Source organism: Aspergillus flavus, chromosome 6 (genome assembly GCF_009017415.1).
Source record: "Aspergillus flavus chromosome 6, complete sequence".
Classification (NCBI taxonomy): Eukaryota; Fungi; Ascomycota; class Eurotiomycetes; order Eurotiales; family Aspergillaceae; genus Aspergillus; species Aspergillus flavus.
The window spans coordinates 1,349,479-1,367,045 of NC_092410.1; the positions used below are offsets into that span (position 1 = coordinate 1,349,479).

The window sequence follows — 17,567 nt, forward strand, 5'->3', positions numbered from 1 at the left end:
AAGCCAGAAGCGGTAAATAGAGAACAATTCGGATGTATTTATTGTACGGGAGTAACCTTTCCGTAAGCTTTCAGAGGTATCTTTTGTGTGGCCCAGGGTAGGACAGGAACTTGGCGACTTTTGAACATGCCAGAGGGAGGCTCAATAAACGAGGGTTAAGACCTTCACCACTTGGTAGGGTGGCGAAAAAGACTGTGAGTTGAATCGAAAGTCACGCGTGAATCCAGTTCATCCCGTGAGGTCACACCCCAAACGTATTCATAAAATTGAAATAAAAAATAAAAAAAAAATAAAACAAGACATCATTTCCACCCCTGTCACCGATCTCATCACCGCCTTTCATGCGGTGAAGCGCATGCAATAGAACACTGAGGGCGGCATCCGTCAGACCGCCTGTGGAAAAGTGCAAAAGTCATCGTTTTGCCGTTGCTTCCAACAATTATTCCTCCTCCATCCCACTCTTCCTGTCTCTCCACCTTATCGCACTCCCCATCACAGCTGTTATTCTGCCGTTCTCAATCGTCTGGTGGCCGGTGAATCGCCTGCAATTCGGCCCATCGTCATTGTCACATCCGCGACACACGCGGGTGGTTGTTGTTTTTCGTGTGCTTTGTGGCCCACTGGTATTTTGCCGTCCCGACCAAACCACCCCTCGTCCTCCTTTGTGCGCGCGATTCGATCCACCATTTGTATTCTGCTGTCGCTTTTAATCCCACTGTAAGGTTGAGCGTGACCTAATTATCCCCATCGGGACCTCTGGCCCTGGGAATACTCGACGCCTCTGGCTCCCGACCCTTCCTGTCGAGTCCTTGTGTTGCCCGTCTCACTCACCCGTCATGGGTCGCAAACCGAACCAGCTGATCCTCGAGTTCTTCATTCGAGGCCAGAAACTCGAGGATGCCAGTAACCGTTACCAGCACACATGCAAGGCCTGCGGAGAGAAATTTCCCAAAGGTCGCATCGACAGTTTAACCAACCATCTCGTCAAAAAGTGTCAAGCCATCCCGCTGCGAGACCGTCAACGCGTCCTGTTGCGCCTCCACGAACTTCCCGATCTCGCCGACGGCGACCAGAACAAAGACCCGAATGTCGCGGGCCAGAACAAAGGAAAAGGGTCGGATCTACCTTTCACCACTCGCCAGAATTTCGATGGCCTGAATGTCCTAGCTGAGGCCTCAAGGCAAGTGGGCGCGTCCGACCAGACCAAACGAGGCGGCCCTGCATATACTCAATCGGTTACTGTCGGTGGCAAGACGGTTGTTGTCGACCCTGCGCTTGAAGCCGAGGGCTTTCAGGGCCATCCGCAGGCAGAGCACGTCGAGGAAGACGTGAAGCCACCTGGTAAGCTGATTTCGTCCCTTGTCTTCATTCTCTTTGTTTGATGTTGGCTTCATCGGTTTCATTGGTGTCGCACTAACCACAATCGTTTTTGTAGGAACTCCCCAGGGCTCTAACGCAACACTTCCTTCCCTCCCCAATGCTTCGCAAGATCAACCTCCGTCCGCGTCTCCTCCGCTGGCGGAAGCTTCGCTGACACCTGACCCCACCTCCAATGCTCGTCAGTCGCAACTTTCCATGATCGCCGCCTCTGCTAGCGAGATGGTGCCACAAGGAATGCCGTTGGACCATGACATCGTCGATGGCTTGCCCAAAGTGGGCGCATGGAATCAACAGCTCTCCACTCAGGAACAGCTCCTATTTGACAGTCTCCATGAACATGACCCTACACTTACCGCTGCGACGCAGCGGGCTGCTGCTTTCCCACGTCCTATCGCGATGAATCCCAACTCACAGGCGAAGGGCTTCGTAAATGAATTTGGTAACTCGACCAAACCGGCCAAGCCGAAGGTACGCGGGCGTTTTTCTGCGGCCAGACGTAGGGAGGTTCAGGAGGTTAGAAAGCGCGGCGCGTGTATCCGTTGCCGCATGCTCAAGAAGCCTGTACAGTTACCCTTAATCTTTGTGTGTTTTTTTGGGGGCGCAACACTGATCATTCTTTAGTGTTCCGGTGATAGTCCTTGCACTACCTGTGCCAGTGTAGAAAGCGCGCGGTTATGGAAGCATCCTTGTATTCGGACGCGCATCGCGGAAGAGTTTGAACTGTACAATGCAAGTAAGTTTTTTTTTTTTTTTTTTTCCCTCACCTTGCTTTTAGTTTGTGTTGGGTGACTGACCGCCTAGATTTGCACGCCACCCTGGCATATCACGACGTAAGCGGTATCCGAAACCAAGTCAAGTTTGAGCATTATGCCGGCCGTATTGAGGTTACCCACTTTGAAGAGAGCATGGTGTATGTCACCTTTAGTGCGCTCCAGGGCCACAAGCCATCTACCTCGACGCTTGATCCCCAACTTCAGGGCCTTGGAGACGACACGCAATTCCAAGGACCTCTTCACGAGCTCTACTTGCTCGACAGCGATGCAGACGATTTGCCTGGAAAGCTGGAGATGTACATCAAAAAGACCGCATCTTTCTTCTACGAGAGAGAAGCTTCTGAGGTCATGAGGCCCACTCTGCTGCTTGCCTCAGAGTTGAGTCAGCAGAAGAAGGTATATATCTTTGCCCACACTGCCGCTTGACGAAGCACAGGCTAAATGGCTACAGGATATTCTACTGGAGCGGGTGCTGGAGCTCTGGGTTGCTACCCACATCCTGGTCGACTCAGATTTGCGTTGGAGAACATTCTGCAACCCTACTCTTCCTCCTACTTCGATGCACGCTCTCGCGCAGCCATCGGATGATGGACGCATGCCGATCGACGAGGTCACTAACGCTGAGTCTTACGCACTCCTGTGTAGCCAGCTGCGCGCAGCAACTGAGAAGCGTGCCTCGCAACTGAGCAAATCGGTGATGAACGACCTCGAACGGCGCCTGCTTCAGCGTCAGCAGAGTGGCTGGTTTGAAACTTTCTTGGTTGCCCTCATCCTCTTGAACTGCGTGGAGAGAACCTGCTGGTTGTTCCGCTCTTGGGAAGACGAGGCGTTTGCACAGCGCGTAAGTGTCTTCTGAGCTCTGATTCGTGGATTGCATTGTTTTCTAACGCATCATAGTGGCCTTTGGACAAACGTCCACCTTACTACGCAAGCCAAGGCGATCGCTTCTCTGATATTCTGCATATGCTACTGAAGATGCGCAGCCTGCCGCCCAAGGCAACTCCACGCCCCGACAATGGTATCTTGAAGGCGGTGGACGGTAGCGACATGAACGCAGCTCGCTGGTTCGATATGATCAAAGTTTCCCGTGAGTTTACCATACACCCTGTGCCTGAGCCGCAGAGCCTTAGCTTACAGTCAAAAAAACAGCTCTGTACCTTGAACAACGACAGGCGGCTGTCTTCGATCCCAACGACTCTCGCTCCCTCGATCTCCGCTACGGAGCAAAACTGTTGCCACCTACGAACGTTTACACATGATTTGCGCTGGTCCACAAACTGTGACTGATGAAACCAAACGAACCAATGACTTTGAAAAGATTGATTGAAGCCGGCTTTTCGAGATAGGTACTGTACTTGACTGGGTCTGAAGGAGGGTTTTGCAATGAAATTAGCTTGCTGAAAAAGGGCATTTATGGGGTTTTCGATTTTTTTCCTCCTTTTCTTTTCTTTCTTTTCTTTTCTAACCTTCTATTTGAAACCGAGCACCCAAGTGTAATCTACAGATCCCGTTTCTTCCCCGTATCGATGCATGAGTCCCCATGATTTCTAGTCCTAGCCATAAATGGAAAATAATAATCATCCCCCCCCCTACCAAGCAGGGCGGAATCTCGAATGAGAAATAAGGGTCTTGGGAATCAGAGTGAAGAGTAAATATGGTATTAAGTATAGAGCAAGCATATATCGAGCAGAGGTTGACTACTAGTACCTTTGCCCTTCTCTGAATATCGCGCAGACAAACCCTAAACTCTCGGCATAGTGAATCTAAGCACAGAAGGTCTAAAGTATAACAAAGTATATAGTAAGCACTGTGTACTACAATGTAGCTATCTTTCCTTTGAAAACCTAGTCACACTTATAGCTTCTTTCAAAGTGAATAGGTATAATAGGTGATGCATAGACAAGCGAAAGGTGGCATGGACCTATCTGGTTTACAAGTTAGAAAACTTGGAAGTTAGAATAAATTAGAGGTGAAGAGGCTACCACTGGCACCCCCAAGACGAGGCTCTAAGTTCGTTGGCATGAAATGGAACAATGTAACTGAAGATAACAAGGATAGCTATAGTGGTCTTATACCTGTATATCGCCAAGGTGAGGAGGGTCCGCGTATGAATAACACTATAAATCCCCTACTTTGGGATGTCTAGTGAGAATGATAATATGGGAAAGCGGCCAAAAAAGCGGACGCATGTAGTCCCAGTACAATTACATCCAAGTTTCAGACGATAATGCTGTACAGTCTCATGGTAACATCCAGGAAGTCAGTGTAGGCCTCGTAGAGGAGAGTCTGATAGTAGGATAGAAGTGAACGGCCTTCATACCCTAGTTTCCAAAACACCGGGAAGATTAAATTTTTTAAATATAATCAAGAAGTGGAATAGAATATCAAAACATCAGAAGAACAGAACCAAAGCATATCCGAGCTACAACAAAGATCAAAGACAATCAGCACCTTCTGGTCATTTCTTGTGACGGTTATCAGCGCCTATTAACTGCCAATTGGCAACGTTGCTGTGCAAATGTCACTCAACTGTGTCCCTTTCAGTGTCTGTTGCATATTTATCCCGGGAATGGGGCGAACCGTTATCTTTAGGTGATTGCACAGGGGTGTGAAGTAGGACATCCCGTAGGGTCACGGTCATTTCATTATTCTCGGGTTTAATTAGGTCTTGATTATTCTGAGGCATAGATGGTCCAACTGAAGGTATTGGTCTCTTGGCGGATTGGCTATTGGTGCTCTCTTTGCAAGGAAGGGTGAGCATGGAAGCCGGCTGATCGAAGAAACTGGTGTCGAACGCTTGGTTATCGAATATATTGGTGCTCAGGAGAAGGATATGTACGTTATATCGTTCGCAGGCTGTTGTTAGATCTTTGAGATACTCGTTCGACGGATCCTCTGAATATATAAGAACTGGGCCCTTGGGGTTATGGGCGCAGAGGGTTTGGATGGGATTGGCGCTGGTGAGGAGCTGGGGAACAATGTTGTTGGCGCAGATATGAGGGCCGTCTGTGGCTACGACTATGGCGTGGTAGCCCTTGTGTTTAGTGTCGTTGTAGCTTTTGACGTATGCGCTGTGGTCCATTTTGTTAGTATACTATCATGGTATGTAGAGCGAAGATAGTGTTATAGGGGAGATAGCTTACTAGCTTTTAGTGGCATACGATATTATATTAGCAATTGTTTGCATGAGCACGGAGTCTTCGAAGAAAACGATTTCATCAGCAAGAGGGGAGGACGAGGACGGTCTACTCTCGCCGGCGAGAGCCATCTTAATGATATGGGATGCTTCGGATAATTGGAGAGGAAATCCTATGGGTTCGTACCCACCGCTCGTCTTCGCAAAGTCGAGGAGGAAGTACTTTTCTGCATATGAGCACTATAATCGGTCAGTTAATATTGTTGATGAAATGGGAAGATAGATCGACTCACAGTCATTCCCGACATGGCTTTATTATATTAGTTTTGAATCAGGCCTCTTTCAGAGCACAAGATTCATAGTACAAAACACGTGGTGAACTGTTGTTATGAGAAATAGATAGAGGAATAGCTGAATTTATATTAAATGGAGATAGCAACACCAGTGAATAACACCTTGTAGGCATCTCCGCGACATTGAAAAAGTTAGGTATCTGTGATTCACCCAAGTGGGTACAGCCAATGAAAACCGTGGGAAATAACACCAGTGAATAGAAGCAGTAAGCGGGATATCAGAGAGAAGTAAAAAATACCAGTCGTGGAATGACTGACTCGTCCATCCAATGGCAGAAAGGGAGAAACAATAAGAAAGAAATGGCAGTACATCCGATTCCCTCTGACATTCACCAAATGGACTGTACAAAGAAGAGGAATAACCCAATAAGAACAAAGTCAACACATCATCATCAGTCATAATACAATATGAAGAGCATAGTAGAAACAATGGCGCGGTCTCTTCATACAGCCACTATCGAATCCGGGGACTGCAAATGCCCTTGCACTTGCTCTAACACTACTGCGTAGTATTTACCCTCTTCAGAGGTATCATGGTAAGGTCCCGCGCCCATAACAGCCCTACTTCCATTAGTATTACTGTGGTTTTGTGCCTTTCGGGTGTATGGCAAAAAAGATAACGTAGACTACATACCATCCTTTATACTTTGGCTGGTTGAAGATATCTGTGAAAGCCTTCAGAATGCGCAACGGCAACTCTAGAATCGAGGGGAGTTCCGGTCCAGGCCCGCAGATGGGAAGACCCAGCTTGTTGACAGGGAGATAGACGACCTCGGCGGTGTTTTGGGGATTGCGAGCTTCCTGAAAAATGAGAAGACGGCGGGATGGTTGTGGGGCCATTTTTCTTTTTCTTTTTTCTCTATTTTTGTGGTTCTGTCTTGCGATTGATGTCGTTATTCCCCTGCTGCAAGTACGGGGTGTGTACAGGTCATGCGCGCTCCAATAGTAGTACAGGATTCAATCGCGCGGCGCAAAAGATCGCTTGCTGTTGATCAAACAAACTCGGCAATCGTAAAATTGATATTATCGATATGCTGCAGCCACGATCCCGCTTATCGCTAATGTTGATCTGTGCGCAATTGAGTGCGGGATGGAGATAACCCCCCTGAAGGCGGGGCAACAAGTAGAAGGATGAACAAGTTCTTTAGAACAACCTTAAGGAAATCCAAGCAATACATGAAATGAATCAATGATAAAACAATGAAATGGATGCGGCCTGACGCTGCAACATGGACAGAAGGGATACTCCGTAAATCAATTCAATATGAGTAAATCGCGTTCCGTCGCGTCGGCACGTGCTGGGTGGGGGAAACGCCGGAGTTCATTCGATCTTCAAAATGGGTAATTCGATGACTACTAACTACTACTAGTAGTAGTCCAGAGAGGTTTAACGAAGCAGGATACACTTGAAATCACGAATATGGCTTCTCGGCAAGGTTCTCACAAGTCGGACATGGCATATATATACACACATTACAAGTACAGCATCGAACAAACAGACAACGTTCGAGAATATCAACAGCTGGGTATCAAGTATCAAAAGAAATCATGTAGATCAACTGTCGCGTGCGAAAGAAACGCTAGAAAGCACCGTCAACTCTGGGCCTTTGGGACCAGCTATCTTCGATGCAACGCATCGAATGTCCAACCCATGCAAATAAGGTAATTCACCCAGGGAAATCTCCTACGTATCGAGCTCTCCATCAAGCACACGGCGAGCAGCATCCAATCGCCGCCTCAATTGACGCACGCGCTTAGGATCTGGATCGGAGGAGGTCGTAATTGTCTGAAGATCCATGCAAACATCGCCCAAACTCTTGAACAACTGCTCTAAGAGGCGCGTGTCATCCTCGTTGATTCCCATGTTGCCATTGGCCACGGACTTGGGGTGGGGACTAGACGCCGCTCGCACAGTGGATACAAGGGAGGACACCAGAGATGTCGGAGTTGCAGACCCAGTCATAGATTGTCGGGGAGTCGAAAGATATTCCTCCTCATTGCTCCGGCTGTTCGGCTGTCTTCGGACCGCACGAGGCGTTCCCATCTCTGACTCAGACCCTGTCGAGTGCCGCTTTTCAGCAGCAGGTTCAGAAGTATAACGCTGATTACTACGTAATTCTGATCCCCTGTTAGTCTCCGGTGTGTTTGACCTTTCAGCAGTTAGTGGACTCACCATCATTAAATTTCCTGTCCCAATAAAGGACACTCTCAAGGTCGTCATGGTCTCCTTCAGTTGCAGTTTCGTACGATGCTACGGTGGACAGGGATGCCCCGCTGTTCGTGCGAGAGTGACGGACGTGAGGACGATCATGGATAGGCCGCGTTGTTTCGACAGACGAAGTTGAGACATTACTTGTTCGCCTTAACCTAGCCGAATAATTGCCTAGGGCGCTGTGAAGGATGAAATTCTCGTAGTCAAATGCATCTTCACGTTCTTCATGAGGTCGAGAGTCAGAATTTGGGACCGCTGGAAATGCATCCAGGTCGTCATATTCCTCCAGAGGCTCGCGCAAGATCTCGCTCAGGGCTTCACGATCAATGTCAGACGAGTCGTCGGAATTGTATTCGCCTTCCTCTGCATCCTCATACAGGCTCTCAATGACCGACCGCCCATCTTCGTCCACAGGTTCGATGACCTTTGGTTGCGGGGGTTTTGCAGTCGCATTAGGTATCTCGCTTCCGGAATGGCTAGTGACAGCCTCGTTGCCATCTCGCGCGTGTTTGTATTCTCCACTACGTCGGGGCTCTTGAGTAGGATCCGGACTCCGTCCCGCATTCGGTCGTAGTTGACTGTCTCTTAACTCCATTGTATTGGTGAAGTACTGATCTGCCGCCGTGAAAGGACTGGGAGTCCGCAGACTCTGCAAGCTACGTCGACGTAAGTTGTCCTCTTGTGCTTTCACTTTTAGACTGGAGATCTTTATGTGCAGACCCTTCATCTGATCTTGGAGATCCCTCACATGCAGCTGCGACTGGGATCGAGATGGAGGATCAGACACAGGGTAGACCGAATGAAGATCTTCTGCGCCCAAGGTATGATCCTCTGTATCTTCCGCTGAGATGCCCAGCCCACTAGGTGAACCAGAACAGTCTTCCTGCAAGTTCGAGGGAGAAGCACGAGCGGAGTGCGGTTTTGACACAGAGGCACGGTGCGTAAGATAGGCTCTGCTTGGATCATAACGGAATGTTCGCTCATCATTGTTGAAGTTCGAGACGCTGCTCGATCCTAGAGCACTGAGGGACCTGGACAGGTCTGGTTCGACAGTTGGCAGACTCGATTGGTCTACTGACGGCAAACGCGTTTCGCTATACACCCGGGAATGACGATTGTTACTAGTGTCCTGGGATGAGGTATATGTCGCACGAGGACGAGTCGATGCTCTGCGATCCGCACGGGAGATCGATTGATACAAGCCGCCAACTGGTTGACCCAGCCCCATTGCTTGGGGACCAGGGGACGGTGTTGGCGACGCTGAAAGTGATGGCGATGCCCGCATTGAAGACCGAGCCCGAGTCAGATTACCTTCCATGAGCTACAACGATATACATCAGTTCAAGTTCCATGAAGTAGCAACCCACTCTGTTCTTCTGCTTAACATACCGTGAGCCGTTTCTTTGCATTCTCCAGGATTCTTTCAGCTTCACTACTCAGAATTACCGACGATAGTTCATCATCAGGGCCTCCTTCTTCAGTAGTCGCCACCATTCTGCCAATAGAATTCTCCTTCATGATGCGAACAGCTTCAAGTAAATGGTCCTGGTCTGCAGCACGACCCTCTTGCGAGGCCCTCTGTCCACTCTGTTGATTTTTGGCCCCCTCCGATGAGGAAGACTCACTAGCGCCACTAATTGTAGAACTAGATGAGCTACTGCGCCCTCCTGCATCCTTGGCCTCCGTGTCCTCTGTCGTGCGCTGCGAGGCCGGTGAACCCGCCATTCGGCGATTATGCGTGACCTCCAAGGTGGGCCCAAATCCGCTTACCGATGAGGTTGACGACATATCTTCCTCTCCGATATCAGACAGGCGACGACTCGCATCAACAGCGTCGTGTTGCCAAGTGTGACGCGGGAAAGACTTTTTCTGGGATCGGTGAGAAGCCATGGGGGCGCCATTACCATTGTAGTCTTGGGGAAAAGGTCGGTTGTTGTAGAACGATTGGAGATGGGACAAGGAAGGAAGATTGAAGGGCGGCGAAGGAGTAGAGGATTCGCGCTCGCCTTCAAACGGCAGGATCATATCCGGGTTCGATAAAGTCGGCGACGGTGGAATCGCCGGTGGAGGCGGCCTGTGATGCCGGGCATCCTCCGTAGAGGAACCGTGTAACATGCTTCCAAGTCAAATCTGGGGGTTCGTGCTCGACGGGGTTCAGAGGTAAGCCCAGATGCGTGTGGTTGATCTAGTTCGCGGGTCGAGAGAAACCACCAATTAAAGCAATGTCATCGGTGAGAACGTGCCCGAGTCTGGAGAAGGGCTAGAACTGCGCGTCACTGGAATGGAGGGATGAGTTTAATTCATAACTCGAGGTGAGATTTAATTGCCGTCGCAAAGCAAATCCAAGGTCAATGCAAACCCAATCAAGCGAGACAGGGCAGACGGAATTGAAAGAAAGAAAGAAAAGCAACGAGGCGCGACGAGGTTTATTAGGATTAAGAATTAAGATTAACAACTAAGAAATAGATAACAGAGGTAATTAGTACAACAATAAGAAGGCGATGGATGGCAACACAGAGAAAAGAAAAGAAAAGAAAGAAAGAAAGAAGAAAGGTGACACGCAGCCACCAGGCCCGAGGGAGAAAACAAAAAGGTATTAGTTAGTATTATTGTTTAGTTTTTTAACTAGTGGTGTTATTTATTCTTCTCTTTGGCTCTTGTTGTTTTTGACCCTGACCGACTCGAGTAAATGAAAAAAGAGTCCATAATAAATTTTCGTCGGTTTTGGCTGCGAAGCCCAAAGAGGTAAAGATCGGACCCGTGGGGGAGAGTCCACCCCGTTAATTAATAAATTGAAGGTCTCTTACCGAAATTGTTCTAACTATTGACCCTATCTTGGGCGTTGGGGAGGAGAGAAAATCTCCCCAGGAGGTGTATCAGACTGACATGGAATAACAGAGGAGAGTTGCATACATACATATTACCCTGCCCTGCATCATCAACACAAGGGTACTTGGACTTGGGACCAGGAAGAATCCATATCTAATAACATGTAATAATATTAAAACAAGCCACTGGACAAACCTTAAATCACCTGCAGGCGGAGATCATCATTTCAAGAGATGCTCTCACTCATGCGGCAAGAGGACGCCTTCGCTTTCTCTCTCTCTCTTTTGTTCATGCATAACAGTTGCACTACTATTTCATTGCCTTGTTTATTTAGATTATTTTTTTCTTTCCTCTTTTTATCATGTTGACTACTCCATACGATTACCTAGTTTCTTACTTCCTATCTCCGAATTTTCATGTACCTTGACTGGTTTGTACCCCTGAATGGCTCGGGCTGATCCACGGATGCTTTAGGGTTGTCGTTCCAATGGTTCCGTGATGCTTTTAGTCTCGGTGTCAATGTACCTCTTCGAGAAGTTTCTCCCCCATCCTGTCAGGAAGTTATTACAATTCAGCTGGGTTCCAACGCCCTTAATTATACTCTGCTTGTTACAACCCCTGTTATGTTATATCCAAACAAGCCACCAACGTGACTAGTGTTTCGTAGATACCAGTCGATTACGCTGGGGATCATTCGTACTGAACAGTAAGGAACAAATCGATTGCTTTTTTATAACTTCATGGCCCTATACTCCCAGACCCTGTACAGATAAAAAATGCCAGTGCGAGCATATATCACAATGTGAGAACGGGAAAGATTGAGTTCCCAGAACCAATCAACAACCCAGCCAATATTATACGGATTCGCGTGTCGCCCGTCAAAAGATAGGCCCCAACACAGTTCATCGATTCTAGATCTTTTCCAGGAGCAACTTAGCACCGCTGCTGGTTGGGCTTGATTTCTTCTTTCCATCCTTCCCAGATTCGGCAGCGGCCTGTTGCAAAGCCTTCTTACCCTTCTTCAAAGTCTTCAACAATTCAGCCTTCTTCTCGAACTCATCGGATTCCGTGAGGGCCACAACCACAAACACGTTGGATCCGGTAGCCCATGACATAATCTCCTCCTGAATCTGTTCATACAGCAGTCCGTGGAAGTTCAACGGAGGCTGCACCTTCTCAACAACCTTCTCTACACTGTTGAACCGACCTCCTTGAACGAGAGACTTCAGCAGTCGTCCAACAAAAGGCAAATCCTTGGTGTCGGAACGAGTTTTGGCAGCAACCGCGACAGCAGAGAGAGCCTCACTCTTGTCTCCGTCAGCATCAAAGAGAACCTCGGCAAGGAACTGGCATCCGAAGCTTGTCTCCAAGAGAGAGTCTGCGCGGGCTGCGATGAACTCAAGCAGGGTCGGTGACGCAGCCTTGATCAGTTCTTGGCGTCGGACAGATGGATCCTTCTTCGAAGTCTCCTGACGAATCTCACGAACTTCCTTCAAGACTGCCTGATCTATCTCGGGTAAGAGCCACTTGGTCCGGTCTCCTGCAAATGGAAACAGGATAGCGATACGGCCTGTCAGATCGGTAACCTGGTAGAGTAGCTCCTCATTCCGTGCCTCCGCGTCGCCGCCTTGGTTCAGTAGCTCAGGGTAGATCATCTTAGCTGTAAGCTTAGTGTCGTCGATAACTTCATATGCTGTCAAGAGAACCATATGGCCGTAAAGGTCACCAGCCATTAGCTTGATGGTGTCTTTGTAGAACCGCATAAGCAGTTTGCGGTCTTTGGCATTGGCATATGCCAAGCTTAGGCACATCAGACGCGAACCAGACGGGGTGAACGCTAAATTCTTGACAAGATCACCTTCTTCGTCACCTTTGAGCAGCTCGATAAACTCATTGGCCTCCGAGCTGCCAGGCTTTGTGTTGAGGAAATACTGCAACATGGCATCGTGAAGCATTGTGAATCCAGTTGTACGCTTCTGGATCAGCTGGTTGACAAGTTCATGAAGGAAATGCATGATGGGCCCCCTCTTCTCCGGGTTCTCTTTAAGGATCTCAGAAAGCTCTGCAGTTGGCACCTTACCCTTCTCCTCCTTGAAGATACTGAATTCCGCACCATACCACTCGCGAAGAAGCTTTGCTTTCTGCTCCTTCGTTGCAACCTGCCGATAAACATCGTCCAAAATCCAAGATGCTTCGGGGTGTCGGATGAGGCGCTTGGCATGACCGTAGAACTCTGGGATGATCAAGTCCCGAATCTCAGTATCGCCGTGGACGATCAGTTTACCGATCAAAAACTTAGCATAACGGCTCTGCGCAAGCTCATTGTAGTGACCCTTCAGCTCTCGCGCAATCTGCTTCCGTTGCTCGATATTTGCGTACTTCAAGGCAGTCTGAATAACACGAACCGAATCGTGCTTGAAGACGAAGTCTCTCACTCGTCCGGTGATGATGTCAAAAAGTTCGGCAATAAGCTTCTTTCTCTCTTCGAGCGGAACATGTGACTTTCGGCGCAGACGCTCCCACAGCTGCTTCGAGCGTTGAATCATATCGGCGTTGGGCTTTGCGGCTTTGCGCTCCTGTAAGAGGGCCTTTTGCTTTGCATGCGATTCGCGCGAGGATGTCTTGTCTGCAAAAGGTGAACAGTCAGCTTGATATCTCGTATCGCGGGTGGAAAGCCTCGTTATCATACTTTTCGCAGCTTCTGCGTTGTCCGCAACCTTCTTGGGCTCCTCCTCGTTGTCGCTGTCATCTTCGTCTTCGTCATCATTGTCGCCTCCATCATTCATCTCAACATCCTCGTCCTCGAGATCGTCCAGGTCATCAATTTCTGAGTCTTCAACATCGTCCAGATCAAAATCATCGTCATCTTCCTCCTCCTCTATAACCTTCTTCTTTGAAGCTTTCTTATCCTTCTTCTCGGGCTTTGAACTCTTCTTTGCCACGCTCTTCGAGCTGGATTTCTTCTCAGGCGCAGCCTTGGCTTTCTTCGTCGGCACAGTTGGTGTCTTGGTCTTCGTCCGCTTTCCCTTGCGCTCGTCGCCGGCGTCCACAGGACGCTTTACTCCGACCATGATTGTATTGGTTCCTTGATTTTCTTTCCTTCAGTTCCAAGAAAACCGGAATGTGTTTTTTCGAGGACTTCCTGGCGAGCAAATTCGATACGTCACCCGCTGGAATTTTCCTTTATGTTTGAATTACCGCTGCGGATATTTCCCTTTTTTTTTTTTTTTTTTTTTGCTCCGAAGACCTGGGGCGGTCGGTCCGTTTGTCTTGTTTGCACTTTACTGATAAGGCCTCTGGTTCGCGATAAGCAACTGTACCTCTTACGGAGTAATCCGTACTGTTCCCGTGGAATGAATATGAGTGGCGAAAGACAGTCTCGAAGAAAAATTTTATGAAGGAGCTTGAACTCTATTATTTGAGTACAACACAAAGAAAATCATACAATCAATTCGGCCGTATGTATGCGTAGCAATGATGCTTCGGCCATCAGCGCGCAAGAATCCAAGTCAAAGCGCATATATTAGTCGTCGATCGGGAAGAAACCCTGATCAACCCCCCGAACGCCTACCCCATTCATTACCCAAATATATTATGGTTGCGAGGACCTCACGCATCACGTAACTCCGACTCTAAAGTTGGTGGAGACTTCATAGATCCCAGTTCAGACCCTACATTGCTCTGTCCTCGTTTTCTGCCCGGGATGTGAAAGCCCAGTTTGGAGTTGTTTGACGTCTGGCTGTCATTTGTAAAGTCGCCGAGTCGCGAGAATAAGCCCTTCTTTTTCGGCTTGGCTTCGTTGTCATCGTCGAGTCCAACATCCTCGAATTGTTCTTCTTCCATCGATGTGGGTTGCTTTTCGAGGCCTCTTACGTAGGGCGATGATAGACGTGAGAAACGCGAATCAAGCGAGGTGCGAGAGGGCATTGCGTCGCTATGATTTATAGGTGATCGGGCAGATATATCCTGGAATTAAAGATGCGTCAGATTCTTGAATATTCACTAGGGTGGGCAAAAGACTCACGAACGACCGACGATACGAATCGAAGGATTCGCGGGATATTGAGAACGGCTCATTCTCATCGACGAGGTCGCGATGGTTCGAGGATCTATTGGAACCTGGGTACCTGCGCCAGAAGCTCTGTTTTTCCGGCGGAGATGGCTATTGGTAGATGGTTAGCCGCAGCGCAAAGATGCAATCACCAGCACGTGGTTATGGAGGGGATGTAGATTTACCGGAAGATAGGCCCCATTATCGTCGACCACTGTTTCGTGGGCAAATATTAGCGACGGCTCTACCCATTGTGAAGAAAAAGAAAAACATACCACTCAGTTTATATTCAGGCGGTTCATTGTCGGTGCTTTTCCTGATATTCAATGGTGATGATTGATGACTGTCTGCGGACAAGCGACTAACGTTATCGGCTTCCCCGCTATTAGACGCGGCGGACCTTTTGGTGAGGAAGTTGCGGAACGGGGTCATATTTGGAGTAGGGAAGTGTTGGGGGAAATCTTTAAGTTGCGTAGAAAGTAATCGCACTGCCCTACCGAGGCGACAACGGGTACAGAGGGTGAGGTTAAAGAGGGTTTAAATGGATCGTACGAGTGGTCCAAGTCAAGAGACACAACCTCACATGATCGGCGCCTCGGCGGCGGTACAAATAATGAAATGGTGATTTATCCGTTTGATGTAAGGGAACGACGATCCCAGTAAGATAATTTATCTAATGTAAATTAGGGGCCCACTAGCCAGGTGTGGGGGGCAATTGGATTGGTTGGTTTTGTTGTGGGCTTCATAACGCACTGAACATATAGAGTAGTACAACCTTGAGCTTACTGCGAGCCAGTACTCTATATCTACTGCTTTCCTCGATAAAAAACGTATAAGTTATACTAGACGAGAGCTCAATGCTTCATGAGGGTGGTGGTACAGCTAGCTGCAGCTCTTTGGGGATATTGGGCTCGTTTATTGGGGTGGTCTTGTCATCTCAGAGATAAAATTAGGGCTTTCAGGATATACTCTACAAAGTATAGTAACTTACATATCATGAAAACTTAAACATGACTACACTGTATCTTGCCTTGGTGCTGCCTAGCATTCGATTGTTCTTATTGCAAGTCCTATGACTCCACGGTGTCACCCTTCTTGGTCCTTTTCAAGGATTGGGTAATGTCTACGACGATGTGTTGAATCATCAGTTAGTGTAGTGCTGCAAATCTTTCTAGGGCACATGATTCTGTGACTCTACGTACTTATTACCAAAAGACGTCCTAAGCTGTGAAAATTTCATAGCACCTCAATGCGTGCGTAGATTCAATATAAGATGAAGGGTAAGCAAGCACGTCAGATGTCCAATATATTATGTCTCACTGTCCTCTTCACTTTCCCTTCCTGATGGGCTGTTTGAATCGTAGATTCCATTGCCGCATCTGATTTCGATACCATATCACGAAGCTACCTGAATGTCGCCTACAGCAGTGTATGATGACACGATATAGTCATTTGTACAGGTTTTCACACAGCTGCCTACACCATCAACCACGGTAACAACAGCTGGATTCTAACTCGAGTCAGAGTATTTATATCGCCCTTTGCCCTCCTTTCTACTTCCTTCTTCACAACCACCTGCAACTTTCAAGCATACCTCCAAGCAATATCAGCTACTTACAGGCACTTCTTTCTCCTTATCAAGTTACACTACCCTGTTCTACCAAGAACCTACTCACAAAATACTTTGCAACTACCAAAATGGTCCGTCTTCTTGCCCTTGCTGTTCTGGCCGCTGCCACCGTCGAGGTAGCCTCTGCTGTGGCCCTATCCACTCCACAAAGCCCCGCCGAAATTACCATTTGGCGCCGTGATGATCTCGCTGTCACTACTGCAGCAGCAACTGCAACTGAGACACCTACTGAGGACACAGATGGAGAGAACATCCCTAATGATGACGCAACTACCGGTGACGATGATGAGGTCTCTACCGACGGTTTGAAATGGCGCCGTAAGGGCAAATGCCGCTCTGACCTGGACTGCGATCTTGGTTATTTGTGCGGTTCCGGCCGTTGCATTCTTGGCTGCCTGGCTGATAAAGACTGCCGCCGGGGTCAGACATGCCTGGGTGGACAGTGCCGTACTGCAGGCGGAGCCAACCCTCCGTCATGCAAGCCTTACAAGCAGCTATGTGGCGCCAATGAAGAGTGTTGCTCGGGTGTCTGCCGCCTAGGATGGCGTCTGACGAGGGAGTGCAAGCATAGCAAGCACTGAGATGTCTTCAAATTGATTCATGGATGGGGAATGAGATTGATTTGCTATGAGGAGGGGAACGGAGAAGATTGACATGCCTATGTAGTTGCTTTGATTGATGAGTTTGGATGAGGATATGTCTCATACATGGTGGAAGAGGTGGATGATATGAAGGAAAAATTTTTTGATTTTTTGTGCTTTACAAAAAGCAAAAAGAAGAAAAAAAAAAAAAACTTTGCTCACTACATATTGTGCTTATTGTAACCTCACCGTATGGCTAGGAAGACATTAAGATATACTTAGTTATAGGAAAAAACGTAGTCTATATTTTAAAGAACCTCATAATCTATTTAATCTGTCATGGATAACCCAGTGGGAGGTCAGCCGCTAAGACGATAACCTTGCTTCGGTTCTCCACACCAGCGGGACCGGTGCCTGGTACGAATCCTGGGGTCGTCGTTGTACTCGTGCGAGTAATCCACGATCGCTACAACGCGCTAAGCAATGGAGATGATTCTTGAGGGAAGCAATTCTGCAGAGACATCTCCACCCTGGGGTGGCGTCGCCAGAATACACCGACCCGTTACAGGGAAATTGGCTACTTGGCTGGACAACTACGTCTCTCTTCTTTTTTGCCTTTGTG

The 17,567-nt window shown here is 48.2% G+C and overlaps 7 protein-coding genes across 7 annotated transcripts; 2 read left to right on the top strand and 5 right to left on the bottom strand.

Moving 5' to 3' along the window:
• The first annotated feature begins 249 nt into the window (after positions 1 to 249).
• On the top strand, positions 250 to 3,688 carry F9C07_8346 (Zn(II)2Cys6 transcription factor). Its single transcript, XM_071511765.1, has 7 exons — positions 250 to 1,341; positions 1,436 to 1,941; positions 2,002 to 2,113; positions 2,182 to 2,549; positions 2,605 to 2,994; positions 3,051 to 3,240; positions 3,303 to 3,688. The coding sequence occupies exons 1-7, from the start codon at positions 837 to 839 to the stop codon at positions 3,410 to 3,412; spliced, it is 2,181 nt and encodes a 726-aa protein (XP_071367749.1). The 5' UTR covers positions 250 to 836; the 3' UTR covers positions 3,413 to 3,688.
• Positions 3,689 to 4,674: 986 nt separating this feature from the next.
• On the bottom strand, positions 4,675 to 5,597 carry F9C07_2235497 (uncharacterized protein; the record flags this gene model as incomplete). The annotated part of the gene is made up of 3 exons (XM_071509973.1): positions 4,675 to 5,224; positions 5,297 to 5,529; positions 5,583 to 5,597. 3 exons carry the CDS (start codon positions 5,595 to 5,597, stop codon positions 4,675 to 4,677), a joined length of 798 nt encoding a protein of 265 aa, XP_071367750.1.
• Positions 5,598 to 6,085: 488 nt separating this feature from the next.
• Positions 6,086 to 6,482, bottom strand: F9C07_8348 (uncharacterized protein; the record flags this gene model as incomplete). Its single annotated transcript, XM_041294056.2, has 2 exons — positions 6,086 to 6,203; positions 6,277 to 6,482. 2 exons carry the CDS (start codon positions 6,480 to 6,482, stop codon positions 6,086 to 6,088), a joined length of 324 nt encoding a protein of 107 aa, XP_041149337.2.
• Positions 6,483 to 6,720: 238 nt separating this feature from the next.
• F9C07_1748810 (uncharacterized protein) lies at positions 6,721 to 10,781 on the bottom strand. The gene is made up of 3 exons (XM_041294055.2): positions 9,244 to 10,781; positions 7,816 to 9,175; positions 6,721 to 7,760 (listed from the first exon to the last, which is right to left on the bottom strand). Exons 1-3 carry the CDS (start codon positions 9,967 to 9,969, stop codon positions 7,327 to 7,329), a joined length of 2,520 nt encoding a protein of 839 aa, XP_041149336.1. The 5' UTR covers positions 9,970 to 10,781; the 3' UTR covers positions 6,721 to 7,326.
• F9C07_2168688 (armadillo-type protein) lies at positions 10,330 to 13,919 on the bottom strand. The gene is made up of 2 exons (XM_041294054.2): positions 13,373 to 13,919; positions 10,330 to 13,309 (listed from the first exon to the last, which is right to left on the bottom strand). The coding sequence occupies exons 1-2, from the start codon at positions 13,752 to 13,754 to the stop codon at positions 11,595 to 11,597; spliced, it is 2,097 nt and encodes a 698-aa protein (XP_041149335.1). The 5' UTR covers positions 13,755 to 13,919; the 3' UTR covers positions 10,330 to 11,594.
• A 164-nt stretch (positions 13,920 to 14,083) lies between these two features.
• On the bottom strand, positions 14,084 to 15,325 carry F9C07_8352 (uncharacterized protein). Its single transcript, XM_041294053.2, has 4 exons — positions 15,010 to 15,325; positions 14,920 to 14,948; positions 14,708 to 14,845; positions 14,084 to 14,649 (listed from the first exon to the last, which is right to left on the bottom strand). The coding sequence occupies exons 1-4, from the start codon at positions 15,164 to 15,166 to the stop codon at positions 14,293 to 14,295; spliced, it is 681 nt and encodes a 226-aa protein (XP_041149334.1). The 5' UTR covers positions 15,167 to 15,325; the 3' UTR covers positions 14,084 to 14,292.
• Positions 15,326 to 16,100: 775 nt separating this feature from the next.
• F9C07_2286082 (uncharacterized protein) lies at positions 16,101 to 17,205 on the top strand. The gene has a single exon (XM_041286895.2). It carries the CDS (start codon positions 16,433 to 16,435, stop codon positions 16,943 to 16,945), a length of 513 nt encoding a protein of 170 aa, XP_041149333.1. The 5' UTR covers positions 16,101 to 16,432; the 3' UTR covers positions 16,946 to 17,205.
• The last annotated feature ends 362 nt before the right edge of the window (positions 17,206 to 17,567 follow it).

Excerpts from the sequence above, each read along its gene's own strand:
- F9C07_2286082 (XM_041286895.2), top strand. The coding sequence starts at position 16,433 with ATGGTCCGTCTTCTTGCCCTTGCTGTTCTGGCCGCTGCCACCGTCGAG.
- F9C07_8346 (XM_071511765.1), top strand. The coding sequence starts at position 837 with ATGGGTCGCAAACCGAACCAGCTGATCCTCGAGTTCTTCATTCGAGGC. Across the intron at positions 1,342-1,435 it reads GGAAGACGTGAAGCCACCTG|GAACTCCCCAGGGCTCTAAC; the intron begins GTAAGCTGATTT and ends TCGTTTTTGTAG. Across the intron at positions 3,241-3,302 it reads CGATATGATCAAAGTTTCCC|CTCTGTACCTTGAACAACGA; the intron begins GTGAGTTTACCA and ends TCAAAAAAACAG.
- F9C07_1748810 (XM_041294055.2), bottom strand. The coding sequence starts at position 9,969 with ATGTTACACGGTTCCTCTACGGAGGATGCCCGGCATCACAGGCCGCCT. Across the intron at positions 9,176-9,243 it reads ATGCAAAGAAACGGCTCACG|CTCATGGAAGGTAATCTGAC; the intron begins GTATGTTAAGCA and ends ATATCGTTGTAG. Across the intron at positions 7,761-7,815 it reads GGACAGGAAATTTAATGATG|AATTACGTAGTAATCAGCGT; the intron begins GTGAGTCCACTA and ends ACAGGGGATCAG.
- F9C07_8352 (XM_041294053.2), bottom strand. The coding sequence starts at position 15,166 with ATGACCCCGTTCCGCAACTTCCTCACCAAAAGGTCCGCCGCGTCTAAT. Across the intron at positions 14,949-15,009 it reads GCCTGAATATAAACTGAGTG|TGGTCGACGATAATGGGGCC; the intron begins GTATGTTTTTCT and ends CCCACGAAACAG. Across the intron at positions 14,650-14,707 it reads ATTCGTATCGTCGGTCGTTC|GATATATCTGCCCGATCACC; the intron begins GTGAGTCTTTTG and ends CTTTAATTCCAG.
- F9C07_2168688 (XM_041294054.2), bottom strand. The coding sequence starts at position 13,754 with ATGGTCGGAGTAAAGCGTCCTGTGGACGCCGGCGACGAGCGCAAGGGA. Across the intron at positions 13,310-13,372 it reads CAACGCAGAAGCTGCGAAAA|ACAAGACATCCTCGCGCGAA; the intron begins GTATGATAACGA and ends CACCTTTTGCAG.